Genomic DNA, 22,472 nt, shown 5'->3' with positions numbered 1-22,472 from the left:
AGAACAAGACACATGTGGTTTTTTGGCATGGACACATTTCCTGTTTTAATGTACACAATTTCAGACGTTTACATATATTATATAACTGCTACAGATATTAAAAATAAATTATTTCTTTGTGGTCATTATATCCCCACAAACAAAGTTCAGGGGGATTTGTAGGAGTGAGCTTGTCTGTCGGTCTATCTGTAGGTATTAAGTGTCCGCTCTCTAATTCAAGTTGTTTTCATCCGATCTTCACCAAACTTGGTCAGATGTTGTAACAAAATGATTTCTAGGTCATGTTCGAATATGGGTCATGCCGGGTCAAAAACTAGGTCACGGGGTCACTTAGTGCGTTTTAAACATTGAGCATGGTGTCCGCTCTCTAATTCAAGTAGTTTTCATCCCAGCTTGAACCAAAATTGGTCAGAATTTGTATCTAGATGATCTTAAGGCCAAGTTTGAACATGAGCCATGCCAGATAAAAAACAAGGTCATGGGGTCATTTTAGTACGGTTTACACATTCAGCATGGTGTCTGCTCTCTAATTAAAGTAGTTTTCATCGGATCTTCACAACACTTTGTCAGAAGTTGTATCTAGATGATGTGTACGTCAAGTTTGAACACAGGTTAAAAACTAGGTCAAAAGGTCACTTAGTGCTTTTTAAACATTGAGCATGGTGTCCCCTTTTTTTTGTTAAGACAACATGCAAAATATTCTGTGTCAATGCATGTGGGGGTATTCGTCACATCTGTGACAATGCTCTAGTTTTATTAGGTTGACATGGACGCTCGTGCTCTGGAGGAGCAGTCCATCATCCTTGGCCTGGTGGAGGTGTTCAGACCCCGCCTGGAGTCCGAGGACGACCGGGGGACCCTCGGTAACATCCTGCGGGACGTGTTCCCTCTGAGCAGTAAGCCCCAGTCACACGCTGAGCCCATGCAGGATATCAAGCTGATAAACGCAGTGCGGGATCAACTGAATGAGGACAATCTGAAGGAGACACCTGAAATCATGAACAAGGTTGGGAGAATATTAAGTTGATTATTAATTGTATGTTTAAAAACTTATCGCTTTCACTGCACAGGATCGAATGCATGAAGACAATCTTAAGGAAACAATGGAAATCATGAAAAAGGTTGAGAGAATATAAAGTTGATTATTAATTAATTGCTTAAAAACTTTGAAAACCACAGATATATGTATGCAGTTATACCCAGTTAGTTAGCTTATTTCGCTAAAATGACCACTCAGCTTAGAAGAGCATTTTTGTTAAGACTCTCATATGGTAATATAAGTGGCATTTTAATGTAATTTACTGTTATTGTCTTAATGTGATGAAAGTTTGACTCAATTAGTTTGATGCTAGGAAAAAGAACTATATAATAGAAATATTAATTATATTTTTAATAGGAAAATAAAAAATATAAGGCAATAATTCCAAAGTTTTGAAAGAGTCATATACAAAAGTCTTCGCCATCCTTTGTGTTGTAGATCATGCAGCTGTACAACACGATCCAGCAGAGTGAGTCTGTAATCATCACAGGGGCCTCTGGGTCTGGCAAGTCTACATGTGTGGGCGTGCTGGCAAGGGCCCTCAACCGCCTCAACTACCTGCTGTTTGCACCTGACCACTCAAAGGACGAGCTCTCCACCGACCGTGGGGTGCTGAACCAGGTCCAACACAAACTGAAGGTATGGAAACACTCCTCTGTGTGTATGTGTGGGGGTGCAGGATGAGGTGATTGTGGTATCCCACGGTGCACTTCACTGCATCTCCAATTTGAATCGAGGGATTTTGTGTTGGTTTTGTTTGAGCTGTTTGATTATTTTTACGCACATTTCAGCTGACAGCAGAGATGTTTTGCTTTAGTTGTGATTGTTCAATCCTCAGAAATGTGAATTGTTTTAAATCAAGAACCTATTTTATTTAAATTAATTATTGAATTATGATGAGAAGGCGTTTTCAATAGTTGCTGTTGCTGTTTCCATGTAACGATAATGATGTAATAAAAAGCATAGTGTAGGTTATGGTTATCATATTCACACTGTGCAGGTCATGTATTGTAAAATGTCACACTTCAGAAATAATTACTAAACACATACTATAAATACCATATTTTAAACTTGTGCAGCTTTCTGTTGTAAATAATTCTTCAGCCCTCTTTGTCAAATTAAAATTTCACTTAAGTTACAATTTAAAACTCAGTTTAAGTATAGAGACAAATAGTGAATGTGATCATTAATTCAGTTTGGCTGCTCTGGTCACTGAAATAAGTATTAACTAAAATTTGGCATATTTATGCATATGCATATTATTATCCCCCGCCATCAGCGAAGGGATATTGTTTTGGCGTTGTCCGTCCATCCGTCCGTCTATCTGTCCGTCTTTCCATCTATCCGTCTGTCTTTTCCTTCGTCCGTCCGTCTTGGAATTGCTTTGAAGGATTTCATTGAAACTTGGTATGAGTATATATATGGATACAAGGATGACGCATGCCAAATGGCATTGTACACCATCTGTCAATAATGGAGTTATGGCCCTTTGTATCTTGAAAAAATGCTTTTTTCAGTGTCAAATATAACACTTTTGTGTCCAGAAGCATATTGGCGGGGGATATCAATTCAACGAATTTGCTTGTTTTTTTTTGCTTCATCATTCCAAAATTGTTGCTGCTATGGTTTGAAAAAAGATTAAAAACTTAAATTTAAATCCTAACATAAGTTTAAAATATTTAAGCTAGGTTCATGAATCTTATGGTGATCCTTAGTTTGCTATGAAATCAATTATAAAATTAATCCATAGGGGACTGCTGCTTTTCCTGTTACAAAGCTCTTGTTTTCCTCCACATAACAGTGTGTGTTGCTCTAATGGTGCACTTGTGTTTCCCCACCCACAACAGGAGCTGGGCATGGAGCAGTTTATTGCAGCAGAAGAGGAAGTGAGTATAGAGCGCCACCTATATTATGTGTCAATTTAGTGTGGTAAAGGAAGATAATTTGGCTTTCATAATAATTGTAGTCATACTTTTAAGCTCACCTTTCAGTAAGTGACACGGTAAGCTTATGTGATAGTGTGATGTCTGACGTCCATCGTGCGTGCGTGTGTCTGTCAACATTTTGTTAATGTAGACAGAAGAGGTCACAGTTTTCATCCAATCTTAATGAAATTCGGTCAGAATGTTTATCTTGATGAAATCTGGGTTGGGATTGTATTTGGGTCATCTGGGGTCAAAAACTAGGTCACTAGGTCAAATAATAGAAAAACCTTGTGTAGACAAAAGAGGTCACAATTTTCATCCAATCTTTATGAAATTTGGTCAGAAGGTTTATCTTGATGACATCTGGGTTGGGATTGTATTCGGCTTATCTGTGGTCAAAAACTAGGTCACTAGGTCAAATAATAGAAAATCCTTGTGTAGACAATAGAGGTCACAGTTTTCATCCAATCTTTATGAAATTTGGTCAGAAGGTTTATCTTGATGAAATCTGGATTGGGATTGTTTTTGGGTCATCTGGGGTCAGAAACTAGGTCACTAGGTCAAATCATAGAAAAACCTTGTGTAGACAATAGAGGTCACAGTTTTCATCAGATCTTAATGAAATATGGCTATGATACTAATTAGTGAAAACATCATTTTGAATGATAAGTTATCATATTATAATGAAAAATCAACTTTTCTGACGAAAAAAAAATCACTATCAAATATATATAACAAGGTATCCAACTCGAAATCATCTGAAAACGGGATGCATTGTTTTGAACAGACATTACTTCATCAATTTTGCAGCGATTTTCATGAACCCGGTCTTATTCAACGCAGAAATGAATTTCCTTTCTGGAAATGTATATATCTTTTTATATTTCTACACATGCTAAGTCAAATTTTAAGAAATAACGCGATACACAATTCGCTTGACCCAGTAAGCATCGATCAGACTGTATTTATGAATGAAATCTCCAGTTTTAAAGACACACCTTCGCAATGGACCAATGAAATCACTTGTGTGTTCAAATGTCAGTTAGTTGAAATGTATGTAAACAAAGGTTTCAAAATGTGCTGGACAGTTAGTTTTGATGCATAGTGCAATGGCAAGCACGGTAAAAATGTTTTTTCATACGTTTTATTCAATTATGGTATCGAGGTCCGTGAACTTTGCAGGGAAAATGCCCTTTACTCCGTGAAGATTTCAGTGATGAATACGGTCTGATCGATGTTATTTCACGCGAGTTGTGTATCTTGTTATTTCTTAAAAGTTGACCCAGTATTTGTAATAATATTGCAAGACATATACATTTCCAGAAAGGGAAATCATTTCTGTGTTGAATAAGACCAAGATCATGAAAATCGCTGCACAATTGATGAAGTATAATGGCTGTTCAAAACGATGCACCCAGTTTTCGGGTGATTTCGAGTTGGATACCTTGTTATATATATATTTGATAGTGAATTTTTTTTTTTTTAGAAAAGTTTTGTTATAATATGATAATTTATCATTCAAAATGATGTTTTCACTAATTGATATCAAAGCCACATGCTAACCACCTGTGGGTCATCTGGGGTCAAAAACTAGGTCACTAGGTCAAATCATAGAAAAAACGTGTGTAGAATTTGGAGGTCACAGTTTCCATCAGATATTTATGAAATTTTGTCAGAATGTTTATCTTGATAAAATCTGGATTGGAATCATTGGATTTGGGTCATCTGGGGTCAGAAACTAGGTCACTAGGTCAAATCATAGAAAAACCTTGTGTTGACAATAGAGGTCATAGTTTTCATCTGATCTTAATGAAATATGGTCAGAATGTTTATCTTGATAATATGTTATTTTGGATTGTATATGGGTCATCTGGGGTCAAAAATTAGGTCACCGGGCCAATTCTAGTAAAACCTTGTGTAGATGAAAGAGGTCACAGTTTTCATCACGTCTTTATGAAATTTTGTCAGAATGTATTAATTGATGAAATCTGGCTTGGGATTGTATATGGGTCATCTGAGGTTATAAAGTAGGTCATCTGGTCAAATCATAGTAAAACTTCCTGTAGACGATAGAGGTCACAGTTTATCAGATCTTTATGAAGGCCATCTTGTTTTTTTAGCTATGGCCTGAAATTTGGCCCATTTGTACTTCATGATATAGCTAGCCATAGTCTGATAGAATTTAAGTTGATGTAGCAAGGTTAGTCAGGTGAGCGATTCAGGGCCATCATGGCCCTCTTGTTTATTGTTGAGGTTTAAGTAAAAAAAATGTTAATTTTTATAATTTGTTTTATTTTTCTACTAAATATTTAATGCTTTAAAAACCAGATCATTTATTATGTGGGATATTCTTTGCCTGTACATGCATCCATCTTTCTGTCTGTTCATAACATTTTAGTGTCAGCTAGATATATCCTTTACTCTTGGTTTATGAAACTTGGCTCAACTTTGCAGAATAGACACTTTTCACAATAGGCAAAATTGATAAGAGCGCAAAGTCACGTGACTCACAGACTTCGAGAACGAGGCTGAACGTGTATAAATTTCCAATACTCCCGCGCAACGCCGCATGTGATTTCAGCCTGTCACTCTTTTGAACATTCTGCGATGTAACGACTTAGAAAACACAATATGACATTGTCAGAATAAGTTATAAATATGTAATTCACATTATAAGTGTCAATACATTAAATAAATTGTCTTGATTAATTTAATAAAGTACTTGTTTTTCTCAATTTTTTCACACATTTGACACGCTTTGGTAGAGCTTTTTTTATCGCGCTGTTTGAAAAAAGATCTATCTTGTTTATTGATACATCTGTGGCTAAGTAGCCCCTGTGTTCCGGGTAAACCAATTATCTTGTTATGATCAGATACTGTGCCGACAAATACTAAATAACAGCATGGTGTCATAAACCACCCGTGGTAGATGCCTGGTCATTGAACACCATGTATGGTACCCCAATGTCTTATCGTGGTAGAAGAATTACGTAGTCATCTCTAAGACTAATGTAACGCCAAATACTCAAACTAATTACTGTATAGATATTAGCCATTTTTAATCATAATAATACAGTGAATGCTGGACATTCGTCCTAGCCTATTTTTCACACAGGCGGACATTTGTCCCTATGTTTTTGACAACCTGAACATTCGTGCCTTCGTTATTTTGACAATGCACATAATGGTTCCTACATAATTTAGACAGCCTGGACATTCGTTCCTTCGTTTTTTGGACAGCCCGGAGATTCGTTCCTGAATAATTGCTATCCCTGTCATTATTATCACATTTTATCAAAATAATATGGCACTTTTATCCGGTATTTTAATATGTCGTTATTGAAGTAGTTAAAAATAATGTTCTCATAGTTTGTGTATATTTTATACTATGTATATTTTATATTGTTGTAAGATTTTATCGTGCTCATGATAACGTTAAAAATAATCGAATATATCGACTTACACTGAGATCTGTAATTTGCCAAAATGCAGAATTCTGGGCGTTAAAACTATGTAGGAGTATATACATCCAGTCTGTCAAAATAATGTTGGAACGATTGTCCGGGATGTCTAAATAGCGTGGGAATGAATGTCCGGGTAGTTAAAAAAACGTTTGAACTTATGTCCGCCTTGTCAAAATTAGCGTAGGAACAATTTATTAGCTTTTATGCTTAACACTAAACCTATTTATAGCAGGTACCGCTAAAATAAAACTCCGTCCTTACATAGTCTTATAAAGAGTGTTCGTTAGTGTATGGAAGAACACAATAAAAACAAATTTTCATTGACCACAACGGGGATAATGAATGTTTCCGAAAAATCAAGACACACACACACACAAGAGAGATTTATGACATGATGTGGCATATATTTATCACTCATAATCACGTTTAAAGAGAAATCAAGGTGCATGCATAGACAGATCAGTTGGCTCCATGTTCGTTTTTTCACCTGTATAAAAGAATTCTTCAATATTGTATTTCACTGTAAAAGAACATTAATAAAAGTTAAACGAAAAATTACACAACATTTATCATGTGCTTTGCATTTTCTATTGCCTTTTCTTATGATTGAGTCAACACACATATTACACGTTCGATCGTTCGTGAAAAATATTACAGACTAACAAACATACCTTTGAGAATTTAAGTTATATAGTTACCTTTTGTATTATACGACTTTTGTATAAATTTGTTTTGTGCAATTATCATTGTTTATTCTTCAGATCACATTTGCTCTGATGACAATGGGTATCTTGAATTTGAATCGAGATTAAATAAAATGTATAAACACGTATACACTAGTGCTACTATATACTATGGCTTTGAAATATGACTTGTGTGTGAGAATGTTTATTTCATAACCCCTCATCAATTTATTGACTAAACAACACATCCATGTATGCATATGTTTGCCGTAATTGTAACCAGTGTCAGTGCTCATGAAAATCCAGAATGAAATTAATAAAATTCAACTGGTTTATAATCATTGATATGCTCCGCCAAAGATCTATACACGTTCAGCCTCGTTCTGAAATTCGACACGTCACGTGATATCTAAAAATAGCAACAGCGGTAGTATTGTGAAACTGGTTTATTATAAATATCACATCCAGAAAGCAAGATAATTTTGCAATATTAACATAATTATGTTGCTGAAACTGTGCATTAAACAATACCATATATTTTTTGGTCTTAATAATATTTTAGCCAGAAAGTGTTAAAAGATGGTTAAAAAATATTTTGCATGTGCCCATTTGAAGAAGGCAGCATATTACAGTAGCATTGTTCCACTGTACCTCTGTGCAAAATTGCCTGTCTCAGTCATAACTTAGCTCAAATGTTCGCCATCATAAGAGGATATGTCCTGTGTCAAATCTGTCCCCCTACCTCAAAGGTCAGGGTAAACCTCAGAGGTCAAACCTCAAATATGGCAATATAACAGCTTGAACATTCGTGTCTCAGTCATAACTTTGCCATATGTGGATGGAATTTTAAATAACTAAGCAAAAATATTCACCATAAGAAGAGGAGTCATATGTAACACCTGTTTTCCTTCCTGGAAGGTCAAGGTCAAACTTAGAGGTCAAATGTAAGCTTTGGGCATATAACAGCTTTTAAATTTCTGTCTCTGCAGCCATAAAATGAATTTTGAGATAATTTGGCACAAATATAAATCTTTATTATCTGTTTGCCTACTTCAAAGGTCAAGGTAACACTCAAAGGTCAAACATCGGCCATAAAGCAGATTGTCTAGAATGTAAGATTGTCATTCAGCATGTTATTTTATAATATTTTAAAAACTAGGACCACAATGTTTAGATGGCATTTTTTTGCTTAAAACATATCTCATCTCCTAAGAGTAAAAAAGGAGATATTTTTCCATAAAGCAAGGCTGTGTCTTTTTCATTCATCAATTCAGTTTAAAGATAACTTACCACAAATGACTACAGGAGACTTAGTTGTTTGTGTATCATCTGTCTTATCAGCTCGAAGATCTAGGTCAAAGTTACAGGACAAAGGTCACTTTTTGCTTTGAGCATCTTGTATTTTATTTAAGCAGAGTTTTTAGACAAAATTTGAAATGAGAGAATCTTTTCTTAACAAACATTTGTCTTGTTTGATTATAATATTTCATTACAATCAATTACAAGAAATCGTTCTCAAAATAAAGCCTTTCACAAATGAAACCTTTCCAGTTTTTGTCCCGTCTTGGAGCACCAAAAGTTGAGCAGTCTAAAGGCACCCAGAAGCTGAAGCATTCCACATCTGTGCTGACAAAGGTCAACGAAGCTATACATGAGATGGAAGTGAAGAAGTCGCCAGAGTATGCCATGTTCCCCAAGATTGACCTGGTCAGGCTCAACCCTACAGCCCTCTCCAGTCAGGAGGTATGACATTATAGCACCTGAGTATGCCATGTTCCCCGAGATTGACCTGGTCAGGCTCAACCCTACAGCCCTCTCCAGTCAGGAGGTAAGACATTATAGCACCTGAGTATGCCATGTTCCCCAAGATTGACCTGGTCAGGCTCAACCCTACAGCCCTCTCCAGTCAGGAGGTAAGACATTATAGCACCTGAGTATGCCATGTTCCCCAAGATTGACCTGGTCAGGCTCAACCCTACAGCCCTCTCCAGTCAGGAGGTAAGACATTATAGCACCTGAGTATGCCATGTTCCCCTTGATTGACCTGGTCAGGCTCAACCCTTCGGCCTTCTCCGGTCAGGAGGTAAGACATTATAGCACCTGAGTATGCCATGTTCCCCTTGATTGACCTGGTCAGGCTCAACCCTTCGGCCCTCTCCAGTCAGGAGGTAAGACATTATAGCACCTGAGTATGCCATGTTCCCCTTGATTGACCTGGTCAGGCTCAACCCTTCGGCCCTCTCCGGTCAGGAGGTAAGACATTATCAGGGTGCAGAATCAACGTTTTTTGGGGGGGATTTACACTCAGGCTGGACAGAATGAAAACACACTGTTAAGAACTTTAGTTTTGCATAAAAGACAGTTTTTTTTGCAGTTTGCTTAAGGTATAAGAATAAATCCTTGAATACGTCTGAAATTGGTGACAAAAGTTCACGTTGAGTGAAACATGATAGTGCAGCATACTTTGAGTTTTTGAACAAGAACACAGGCTTATTAAATAAAGTAATAATGATGTATTTCACATTACCATAAGCAGCTTAAAATCTGTCTTTTATGCACTAGTTGAAATTTTTAAGAAAAATTGTTTAAAAACTTATTTGGCAGCACTTACCGGCGTGTATACTTCCATTAGCGTTTAATTGGGAACCCAACAAAGTCATGTGATCTGATTAGACACCCTGATTAAAGTACCTGAGTATGCCATATAACATAACGCCATCCTTATAAAAATCTTTAAAAATATCGTTTATTTTGAATAACCAGACCAACCCACCCAAATCACCCCAAACCGAAATTTTGTTTAGGTCTGACCTGGATTGACCTGGTCAGGCTCAACCCTACAGCCCTCTCCAGTCAGGAGGTATGACATTATAGCACCTGAGTATGCCATGTTCCCCAAGATTGACCTGGTCAGGCTCAACCCTACGGCCCTCTCCAGTCAGGAGGTAAGACATTATAGCACCTGAGTATGCCATGTTCCCCAAGATTGACCTGGTCAGGCTCAACCCTACGGCCCTCTCCAGTCAGGAGGTAAGACATTATAGCACCTGAGTATGCCATGTTCCCCAAGATTGACCTGGTCAGGCATAACCCTACAGCCCTCTCCAGTCAGGAGGTAAGACATTATAGCACCTGTGTATGCCATGTTCCCCAAGATTGACCTGGTCAGGCTCAACCCTACAGCCCTCTCCAGTCAGGAGGTAAGAAATTATAGCACCTGAGTATGCCATGTTCCCCTTGATTGACCTGGTCAGGCTCAACCCTACAGCCCTCTCCAGTCAGGAGGTAAGACATTATAGCACCTGAGTATGCCATGTTCCCCTTGATTGACCTGGTCAGGCTCAACCCTTCGGCCCTCTCCAGTAAGGAGGTAAGACATTATAGCACCTGAGTATGCCATGTTCCCCTTGATTGACCTGGTCAGGCTCAACCCTTCGGCCCTCTCCAGTCAGGAGGTAAGACATTATAGCACCTGAGTATGCCATGTTCCCCAAGATTGACCTGGTCAGGCTCAACCCTACAGCCCTCTCCAGTCAGGAGGTATGACATTATAGCACCTGAGTATGCCATGTTCCCCAAGATTGACCTGGTCAGGCTCAACCCTACGGCCCTCTCCAGTCAGGAGGTAAGACATTATAGCACCTGAGTATGCCATGTTCCCCAAGATTGACCTGGTCAGGCTCAACCCTACGGCCCTCTCCAGTCAGGAGGTAAGACATTATAGCACCTGAGTATGCCATGTTCCCCAAGATTGACCTGGTCAGGCATAACCCTACAGCCCTCTCCAGTCAGGAGGTAAGACATTATAGCACCTGTGTATGCCATGTTCCCCAAGATTGACCTGGTCAGGCTCAACCCTACAGCCCTCTCCAGTCAGGAGGTAAGAAATTATAGCACCTGAGTATGCCATGTTCCCCTTGATTGACCTGGTCAGGCTCAACCCTACAGCCCTCTCCAGTCAGGAGGTAAGACATTATAGCACCTGAGTATGCCATGTTCCCCTTGATTGACCTGGTCAGGCTCAACCCTTCGGCCCTCTCCGGTAAGGAGGTAAGACATTATAGCACCTGAGTATGCCATGTTCCCCTTGATTGACCTGGTCAGGCTCAACCCTTCGGCCCTCTCCAGTCAGGAGGTAAGACATTATAGCACCTGAGTATGCCATGTTCCCCTTGATTGACCTGGTCAGGCTCAACCCTTCGGCCCTCTCCGGTCAGGAGGTAAGACATTATCAGGGTGCAGAATCAACGTTTTTTGGGGGGGATTTACACTCAGGCTGGACAGAATGAAAACACACTGTTAAGAACTTTAGTTTTGCATAAAAGACAGTTTATTTTTGCAGTTTGCTTAAGGTATAAGAATAAATCCTTGAATACGTCTGAAATTGGTGACAAAAGTTCACGTTGAGTGAAACATGATAGTGCAGCATACTTTGAGTTTTTGAACAAGAACACAGGCTTATTAAATAAAGTAATAATGATGTATTTCACATTACCATAAGCAGCTTAAAATCTGTTTTTTATGCACTAGTTGAAATTTTTAAGAAAAATTGTTTAAAAACTTATTTGGCAGCACTTACCGGCATGTATACTTCCATTAGCGTTTAATTGGGAACCCAACAAAGTCATGTGATCTGATTAGACACCCTGATTAAAATACCTGAGTATGCCATATAACATAACGCCATCCTTATAAAAATCTTTAAAAATATCGTTTATTTTGAATAACCAGACCAACCCACCCAAATCACCCCAAACCGAAATTTTGTTTAGGTCTGGATTTATAAACAAAATCTTACTTCACAAGAAAGATATTCTGGTGTTAATAAGTTAATAACGATGTTTGGTTTTTTGGCAACACAATATTTTATAAAAAGTAGCTCTTAATTCAGCTGTCAAAGACAAGTTTTTTTCTCTCATTGTTACAGCTTCAACAATCATAAAAGTGTTTGTTTTGTGAATGGGTTCCATTGTACACAGTATTGTTTACTGTACTCAAAATAGATGTTAACCTAAACATTGATCTTCATGCACAAAAAATACGTACTGCTGTGTAGTGCATTATTCCACCCATTTTTTTAAGAGGTAAAAAATCAGATTATACTGAAGAGAGATGAAAAGATGTATGTAGGGGTGTTATGGGGTAGTGGATTTGGTGTCCACCTAGCGACCGGGAGGTCATGGGTTCTATCCCCATTGTGTGAGCGTTATTTAGATCTCTGTAAAAGACACCAAGTACTGGTTCTAACCAGGAAACAGACTCCAGACTGTTTCAATAAGCATAAGACTTTCAATGTAAAAAGAGCTAAAATAAAAAGGTTTAAACGAAAAATGGATTTCAGCTGCTGGGCCAGTTTGAGGATGGCCTATGGCAGGGAGGACTGATACAGAAGATCCTTAGGGAGGCCGGCTTCATGTCAGATGCTGTGAAGACGTACCTGCAGAACTACAAGAAACAGGTACCAGTAAACCCTTTCCCCCATAAGAAGCAAAGTGAAAATGGCTTTTTCAACCAGTATAAAACCAGAACAGCCTGCGAGTAACTCGCAATCTGTTCAGATTTTATGCTGTTTGCTGCTTATTTGGAACTAAGAATTGGAAATGAAGCCTTTAAAACTGGAATTTAGTACGAAAGGTTTTTAATTAAATGTTATGGGGTAGTGGGACTACAAATGTGTCAAAATAGGTATCTAAGTGGTAAAGGGTTGTTCTTATTTCACGTTCAACCTTCATATTTTAACCACTTCTGATGTATGTGATAACCATCTGGACAATTATTAAAATCTATCCTCCTTTGAAAATAATTTTCCAGTATGTGATTATTTAGTTTATTCTTATTTTTCCTTTTGCATGATTGATAAACTATGTTCAAAGGAAAAGTTGTGCCCCCTGTTTTGACATGATGGTAAATTCGTCTGCATCCTTAAAGCACATTTTAACACATTTATATGAGCGCCTTCCAAATAGAAGCTAACTAGGAAAGTCTCGGAAAACCTGATTTGCTTAATAGAGGCCTTGCTGAATGCACCACATATATCCTTGAATATGAATTGGAAATTAAGATTTTACTATTAGAATGCTCATTGAAGTAATAAGATTTGCAATCTAGTGACTTAATTCTTGCCTTAAATTATTTTGCTCTACTTTTAAATATCCTATAATGTTTTCAAATGAGCAGCTGAAACTTACAGAATATCTGAAAGGTAAAAATAGCTTTTCTGTCAGCACGTATTAACCCTTTCCCACTTACATACGTATTGTGACGCATTTGTGGTACCTAAGAAAGTTAAATTTAATTAAAGACCTTTCCTTCTAGATTCAGTTTGTTAAGCTTCATCACCAAACCTTAAATATTGATGAGCAGCAAACAGCACAAAACCTGAACAGACTGCGAGTTACTTGCAGGCTGTTCTGGTTTTATGCTGGTTGCAAAAGCCATTTTCACCTCGCTTCTTATGGGGGTAAGGGTTTATTTGCATTTTGATACTTGTTTTTTGGCATGTGCTTAACTGGAGTCATGTCAAAATGTTGTAATTAGCTCCACTGTTTGTATTATAATTTTCACTAGACAAGATTGATGCCTCTAAATGGTCTGCTAGTTATGATGCTTTTAAATTGAAGCTATTGATTATCAAAATTATTGGATATTTCACTTAAGAGATCATGATTAAGTAAGAGAATAACAATGGGACACTGCTGGTTATTAACATGTAGTTTGGTTAGGGTATATTAAGCTGGCATAACAGGTGTAGAACAGACAAAAAAACAAAGAATTATGTTATAAGTTCTTGGGAAAAAAAAACAACTCCATGAATTTCAGTTTAATAAATTATGGCTGATTTTACAGATCCACAGAATTTCATGTCAATATGTTTGACCTCATATATCATTAGACCCATTTTTGCACGACGCGGCTCATATGACCTTTGCCCTCCTGTTTATGTAGGAGCAAACCAAACAGAAGCAGAAGACAGATCTGCCATCTGTTCTGCTCAAGTGGATCGTGCTGGACGGAGTGTTGCACCCCAACTGGACGGAGGGGCTCAACACCGTCCTAGACAGTGAACGCAAGCTCTCCATGGCCAACGGGGGACATGTCGCACTCAATGGTGACCTAGTGGTTCATTTGTTTAATTACACAATAGACTGTATAAAACCACATTGTTTTTCTATATTCTTGCGTTTCTGTCTTCAGCTCTTTATTGAAGACATATTATTAGTTTTGTTTTCTTAAACTGAATACATTGTACTGATTAATTAAAAAAGTATGTATTTGATTTGCATTTGGATTTCTTTCATTTTGTTGAGTTTGATTATGTTTCCCTTGACAAATGTTTTCTGTGTTAAACATGTTAAAAATAGGTGTTGCTTGCTTATATTTTGCCAAAGTTTCAAAATCTAACAGATTGCAGTGAAAAAGAAAACTGATTTTATACTAAGAAACAACCTCTTTGAGTATCATACTAGAGTTCTAAAATCAATTTCATCAATAAAAAATTCTGCCAACCTGATCAACATTTATTATTTATTTCCTAGCTAATCAACAACCAATGCACCCACATGTTTCAGTTAAGTGCACCTACTTATTTCTATTAATTCAACAACCAATGCACACACACACATGTTTCAGTTAAGTGCACCTACTTATTTCTATTTATTCAACAACCAATGCGCACACATGTTTCAGTTGAAGCACCTACTTATCTCTATTAATTCAACAACCAATGCACACACACACATGTTTCAGTTAAGTGCACCTACTTATTTCTATTAATTCAACAACCAATGCTCACACATGTTTTAGTTGAAGCACCTACTTATTTCTATTAATTCAACAACCAATGCACACACATGTTTCACAATGATGTTATTATTACTTTTCTTTTACTCAACAACCAATGCACACACATGTTTCAGTTGAGAGCACCAAGCTGCTGTTTGAGGCGACGGACCTGACCCACATCTCCCCCTCCACAGTGGCTCACTGCAGCATCATACACAGTGGGGAGGAGACTGTCAACTGGACCTCACTGTTCGAGTGCTGGGCAAAGACCGCCAAGTCCAAGTGGATCTTCACCTCAGACTGGTAAGGTTTTCAATTGTTTTGTGTGTGTGTGTGTTTTTGTTATCCTCCGCCATAGGCGGAGGGATATTGTTTTGGCGTTGTCCATCCATCCGTCCGTCTTTCCGTCCGTCTGTCCTTCCGTCCATCCAGCACTTTTGTGTCCGGAGCCATATGTTGGAAGTGCTTTGGCAGATTTCATTGAAACTTGGTATGAGTGTATATATGGCTAAGAGGATGATGCACGCCAAATGGCATTGTACACCATCTGTTAATAACGGAGTTATGGCCCTTTGTATCTTGAAAAAAATGCTTTTTTGAGTGTCAAATATAACACTTTTGTGACCAGAAGCATATTTGCGGGGGATATAAATTCAGCGAATTTGCTAGTTTTTTTGTTTTTTGTGTGAATACATTTTATTTGCCAATATGCATAGAACATATGCATACAAACATTGCTGGAACATTTAGAAAATACAGTATAAGCAGTTATGATACAATAATGCAGGCAATTGCTATAAAAAATATAACAAAAGCACTTATAGTTATGAAGGTAAATACATATCATTACTGGTAAGGTTTTCAGTTGGTTGAGGGATATTGGTTATTATTTATTTGAGAAAACTGAGCTTAATGCTTGTGCGTAAAGTGTCATCCCATATTAGCCTGTGCAGTTCCCAAGGAAGGGACCAGCCCGTGGATCCTAAAATATGCGGTAGTTTAGTTTTAACATGAGTTGTTTTTTATAGCTCTATGGCATTGAAAGTTTGTGTCAGTTTCCTTAGAATGTGCGGTAGTTTAGTTTTAACATGAGTTGTTTTTTATAGCTCTATGGCATTGAAAGTTTGTGTCAGTTTCCTTAGTAGAACCAGCATTTGTTGTGTTTGAGGGAGACCTAAAGAAAGGTACTAGAGTGGGGTAGAACTTAAAGCTTTGTAATTGCTAGGAGGACACCATATCCACTACGAAACTCCAATCTCTACAAATTTGTATTGGGCCTGGATCCCCCACCCCACAAAAAAAACATTATAAAAACCCATAGATAACAGGTTCAAAGAAATTTGGATTGCAGATCAATTTAATAGGAATGCTGTCCCAAATTTCTAAAAATAAATCATAGCCAAGCTTGTCCCTTAATATAAACCAACTTTTGGCCAACAGATATTGTATAATATATACAAATTTCAAACAACAATATATTTAAACATTTATCTTACACTTCCCTACAGATAAATGATTGTTCTTGGATCTTGTAGCATGAAGGTGATCATAGACATTGCCCATGATGTGTTTGGACCCACTATAAAGTTCCTCAACTCAGAGTGCACGACCGCCCTGCTCACTGACGTTGGCTACTCGGTTGCCATGGCAAACAGGGTGTTGCCAGGGATTCATGCAGTGACCTCGTTCATTATGATGTACTCGGCTTTGCTCGACCGGGGCTTCTCCAGGGACGAGTTTGAAAAGAAAATCACAAACAGGGAACCAGATGGTAGGTTACACTGAACTATTGTTGCAAGTTGAACATTAATGACTGTGCTGGATATTTTTTTTATAGTTTTTTTCCTTATGGCTTTGTATAATTGAATTAATGCTAGATTGGTTTAACAATTTGTAAAGTTTTTTAAAGGATTTTCTTGATTTCAATAAAAACAGACTGAACTTTCCAATAGCTAATAATTTTTGTTTATATTCAAAGCACAATATAGGACTTTATTCCTTTGTGAAATCAAATAGAAGTTTTGTAATCTTCGGTGATTAAGTAGTGCATACTTGTTTGTGTGGAAATTTATTAATTTTTAGCTCGACTATTATATATGAAATATATATAGTGGAGCTATCCTACTCACCCCGGCGTCGGTGTTAGCGTGAGCGTGCAAATGTTAAAATTTGCGTACCACCCCAAATATTTCTATGTCCCTTGACATATTGTTTTCATATTTTGCATACTTCTTAACCAACATGACCACAACCTTTAAACAAGAGCAGACAACTGTATCAAGCATTTTGTAAGAATTATGTCCCTTTTTCCACTTAGAATATGCATATTATTGATAACTCTATGTTAAAGTTTGCGTACCACCCTAAATATTTCCTATATCCCTTGGCATATTGCTTTCATATCTTGCAAAACTTCGTTACCAACATGACTCCAATCTGTAAACAAGAGCAGACAACTGTATCAAGCATTTTGTAAGAATTATGGCCCTTTTTTCACTCAGAATATGCATATTATTGATAAATCTATGTTAAAGTTTGGGTACCACCTCAAATATTTCCTATGTCCTTTGACATATTGCTTTCATAAACAAGAGCAGACAATTGTATCAAGCATTTTGACAAAATTATGGCCCCTTTTATACTTAGATAATTGAACATTTGGTTAAGTTTTGTGTTTTGGTCCTTTTTACTCCTAAAGTATCATAGCTATTGCTTTTTAGACTTGGAAAACTCGCTAACTATCGTAAGGGGACTGTACAGGGCAAGTTGCATAACTCTGGTTGGCTTTTTATAGGTATTATGGCCCTTTTTATGCTCCCCCCAAAAATTTTGGGGGGAGCATATAGTCGCCGGTTCGTGTGTCCATCCGTGCACAATTTTTGTCCAGGCTATTTCTCAGCAATTAATGAATTCAATTAAACTTTATGGGAAGCTTCACTACCAACAGGAGATGTGCATATTATGGTTATGATGATTTTTCACAGAGGTATGGCCCTTTGAAATTTTCTTTAAACTGTACATATAGTCTCCCCAACTACTGACTGGAATTCAATGAAGCTTTATGGGAAGCTTAAATACCTTGAGGAGGTGCGCATGTTATTTGTGGGTTCTGGTTAGATGATTTATTTAGAGAGTTATGGCCCTTTGAAATTTGTAAGTTGCTAAACCATCCATCGTATTATTTTGTCCAAAGTTATGCCCCTCAAGACGTTTCCTTTTATCTGAATATAAAGTGCAAGTTTGTGACAAAAAAACACTTAGGGGAGCATCACCCGTCTCCGACGGTTTCTTGTTTGTCTTTGTAACTTTGAATATTTTTTTAAATTTTGTGTTTAGATCCACTTTACTTTTAAAGAATCAATGCTATTGCTTTCAAACTTCAAATACTTTCTTACTATCATGATGTTTCTGTACCTGGCAAGTTGAATTTGACCTTGACCTTTGAATGACCTTGACTCTCAAGGTCAAATTAATAAATTTTGCTTAAATTGCCATAACTTCTTTATTTATGATCACATTTGAATCATACTTTGACAAAACAACACTTACCTGACATACCACTATGGACTCCACCCAAACCATCCCCCATGCCCCACCCCAGACCCCCCCCCCCAAAAAAAAAATTAATAAAATAAATATTTTTTTATTTTATTTTGAAATATCATCTATTAAATGACCACACACCCACATTATACCCCCATCTCCATGATGGCTTACGTTATACTGTCAAACACTGGAATAGTCGAGCGCTCTGTCCTCTGACAGCTCTTGTTTTATATTGTATTTAATTGCACCATTCTATTGTATTTTATTTATGTAGTTACATATTAAGTGGGATCAGAATTCAGTGGTGTTTAAAATAGGGATGCAATAGGTTACAAAACACATTATCAAGTTAACCTTTTTCTGTAAACGGTTATTAACCAGCTCACCAAAAAACCATTAGTAGTAAAAATGCTTAAGATTATTGTTAAACATTTCAAACCGCTCATGGAATGGCAGGGATGTCGGCACGGACACAACCTTTCGGGCCACATGCGCATTTGTTGGGAAACGTTTTTTTTTTTTCACACCACCATGTCAACGGGTGGTCATCGGGTTGACAATTCACGCGCATGTTTGTTAACGTATTGTACCGCGTAACTTTTAAGCGATTGCGTAAATACTAAATTTAATCATGTTATGAAAGATAACTATTTAATTGATGTTTATAAATTTAAAGAGTTTAATAAATTGGTTTCTAATATAAAATTTGCCTCAGATGGTAGTGGTTGTATCGTTGGTGGTGTAAATTACTACTGATAATAATAATCTCTGATAAAACAAATACAACGTTAACTAGACAAGTTTTTTATTACGAATGAAATTCTTGATTAAATTGTTACTTATAAACACTTAATTTTCACAAGCAATCAGTGTTGGATATCGGTTAACAAAACATCAAAATGAGCCGTCCAATGTCTCAACTGATTTTTATCGCGAGTTAGATAAATGTTTCAATTATGTCGTCGCTAAAAGCACCCCACATCCGGCAGTTCGCTAGTTAAAGTTTTGCAAGTAAAACAAAATAATAGCGCCCATAATCAAAATATACCCACGGTTTGTAACCACATAACCACAAAGGTACTGATTTATTGATTTATTACTGTGTTTGTTGACATGTTATTAATTACCATCAATGGTGCGTCATGTTGTTTTAACTAGTTGCCAGCGCAATTTTGGCAGTATGTCACATGTAAAACGTAAAATCGCACTAATTATTAAATGAAAAAGCATAATGAACAAAACTCAGGTTCACCTTTTCCAGAAAATGTAACCAGTTTACTGTTGGTTTCAGTAGGTTAACCGGTTAACCGTTTAACCTCTTGCATCCCTAGTTTAAAATAATTATTTGGGGCCACTGTAGTGTACATGTATGTAATCGGCTCTTCTAATATATCAGTGTACATTAACAATGTCAGTGTCAGTGTTAAAGAATGTTTAACATACCTGCTGCATCAAGAATTGTAAATACCTTTTTTACCTGTTTACTTATATGACTAAAGTAAAATATGTTTACCTATTGTGTGTGCATTACGAGCATTTGACCCGCATCATGCAAAAATAGATCTCATGCAACATGGGGCCAGCATTGCTCCTGTTGACCCATTACCACTTAGAAACATATTTTGCCGCATTTGTATTCCCTAAGAAAGTTAAAGTTTTATGCTGTTTTCACATAGCCATTTTCACTCTTCTACTTAGTGGGAAAGGGTTAAGCTTGCACATTCTCGCGTGGCTTGGCCAGGGAGCTCATAACCAAAGATGGCCACTGCCCAGGCTGGTCTGGAGCTACTAGTGCCGCACATGACATGGACCAAGTTTTGCATGATACGGGTCATTAATTATGTCCTTTACTATAGATCTACAGGCTGAAGACATCAAATACTATGTATTGTACCCTTTCCCTCTCAGAAGGAAAGTGAAAAAGGCTATGTGCAAACAGCATAAAACCAGAACAGCCTGTGAGTATCTCGCAGTCTGTTCAGGTTCTATGCTGTTTTCTGCTCATCAGTATCTTAGGGTTGGAAATGAAGCCTTTAAGACTTGAATCTAGTAAGAAAGGTCTTTAATTAGATGTAACTTTCTAAGGGACTACAGATGAGTCAAAGCACGTTTCTAAGTGGTAAAGGGTTAACAAGAATATAGGTTTTTTTTAATGGAAGGTTTGAAGCATATTTTGGTGCATTGTGGGTAGTGATTGAGTAGGAGTTTATGCTGGCACTAGGTGGGTATTCATTTCCTAATGCTGCTGTTACAGAGGAAACCAAACTGATAATAATATCAAGACACCTAGGTAATATGCTGCACCTTTTAGTTTTAGACTCTTGACAACATCTGTTCAGACCTACAATCACCAAGTTCTTTCTCTTTGTTTGCAGTTAATTGCTACACTGATCTGGCTGTAATCTATTTGCTCTGAACTTTCAACTTGTAGGTATAACTTAACAATGAGATACATTTGGATTCTATATATCTTATAATTAAGATTCTCAATTTGGTTAAATGTTAATTTGATAGAGATCATACATTTCACCATCAGAAGTGCATCATGTACAGACATAGGCATAAAGAAATGCGTCCTTAGAGAGACAGGCAGTGTTGTCTGAGCATGACTGTAATTATGGCTGGTGAAACCCTCTGGCTCTCTTTAGATGCATTTTTGGTTTGTCCTCCTGAAGTGTCCATGTCTTTTAGTATCTCACATGTCCCTGTCGCTCCCCTGTTGGTGTCCTGACTCTACTGATAAAGTATGTTGTGGATACAGGCCTGTCATTGCGAAGTCACCACAAAAATATCAATGGATATTCAGCACATATTGGTTTGCAGGCTGGGAGGTTATTAGTTTGTAATACATATTTTTGAATTCATCCCACATTAAGTATCATTCAAGTGCTTATGGGTGAGATATTGTTCCCAATTCAAGTGCTATTTAGACTTACTGATAGAGTAATTTGTATTTAACTTTTTTTGTCCCCGGAGGGGACCGGAGGGGACTTATGGTTTGCGCTCTGTATGTCTGTCAGTCCGTCAGTCTGTCACACTTTTCTGTATCCTGCGATAATCAATAAAACCATGTGTGTAAAAAGTTGTATCATTTGAATGTTTTACCTCTTGTTTAAAAGTTTTATCTCTAAATCTTATCTACTATATAGAAAGTGATGAAAACTCAAATTGTACCAGGGATTTTTATAGCAATTTTTTTTATCATTTTCACCATGGCAAAAGTATCATTTTTCCAAAATACAGTCAAAACAATTCCATTTAATGGATATTTCAACTGCTTCGAAAAAAGATGTTCAGTGAAGAAATTAAGCCTTTTAAGGTTGCCATAACCATTTTGCTTTATTATGTTTTATTGAGTAATTTCTATTTTAAAGTTTTATCAACAATTATTCACATGTAATAGATTGACAATTATACTGTTTCCAAATTTTAAGTAAAATGACCTTAAAATTCACAATCTCTTGGTTTATGTCATATTTTCAAAATGGATAGGAAAAAAAACCTGTTTCTGCAATACCATAAGCATAAGCGTTCTCCAGGTTTGTGAGATATATTTATTAATTTATTGGCTCTGTGCCTTCACAATGTGTGTTTGAGTGCTTTTTCCTCATTCTTTGAGATGAATTCTACGGTTTGTGCACCTGAATATAAGTTTTCTTCCTGCGTAAAGTACTCATTTTACTATTTAATGTCATAAGAAATTTGTTTAAAGTCTTCATTGCATTTATTACAAGATTATATTTTCAGCATATTATACATGTTTTATGTATAAACAACAAAAACACAATACTTTTTACTCCAATAAAGCCTTTTCTTTATTTGAAAGCTTTGTCAACCAAATAAATAAATCCAGGTATTGCACAAATTTTTACCCAAATTTTAACTATTATATTGTTGTGTATAAAATACTTAAAAACTTATTTTAATTTACCACACATTCACAAGCATTTCATTTGCAGATCGCCAAAAATATGAACCCAAACCTAAGGCAGATAAAGGTTTGATTTTAAACACATTTTTGCATTGGTCTCTC

The 22,472-nt window shown here is 36.9% G+C and overlaps 1 protein-coding gene across 2 annotated transcripts in view; it reads left to right on the top strand.

Annotated features, from left to right (window-relative positions):
* The window catches only part of LOC127855398 (dynein heavy chain domain-containing protein 1-like), a 269,484-nt gene that overhangs the window by 107,582 nt on the left and 139,430 nt on the right, over positions 1–22,472 (top strand). For both annotated transcript variants that reach the window (XM_052390924.1, XM_052390922.1), the window contains exons 46-54: positions 761–1,006; positions 1,478–1,678; positions 2,887–2,925; positions 8,663–8,854; positions 12,453–12,569; positions 14,057–14,219; positions 15,028–15,196; positions 16,429–16,664; positions 20,694–20,729. In XM_052390924.1, the coding sequence (XP_052246884.1) occupies positions 761–1,006; positions 1,478–1,678; positions 2,887–2,925; positions 8,663–8,854; positions 12,453–12,569; positions 14,057–14,219; positions 15,028–15,196; positions 16,429–16,664; positions 20,694–20,729 (1,399 nt within the window). The remainder of the gene's footprint in view (positions 1–760; positions 1,007–1,477; positions 1,679–2,886; positions 2,926–8,662; positions 8,855–12,452; positions 12,570–14,056; positions 14,220–15,027; positions 15,197–16,428; positions 16,665–20,693; positions 20,730–22,472) is intronic.

This window comes from Dreissena polymorpha, chromosome 13 (assembly GCF_020536995.1).
Source record: "Dreissena polymorpha isolate Duluth1 chromosome 13, UMN_Dpol_1.0, whole genome shotgun sequence".
NCBI classification, from domain to species: domain Eukaryota; kingdom Metazoa; phylum Mollusca; class Bivalvia; order Myida; family Dreissenidae; genus Dreissena; species Dreissena polymorpha.
Note: the sequence above shows the minus strand (reverse complement) of the source record. Positions and strands in the feature narration are given on the sequence as shown.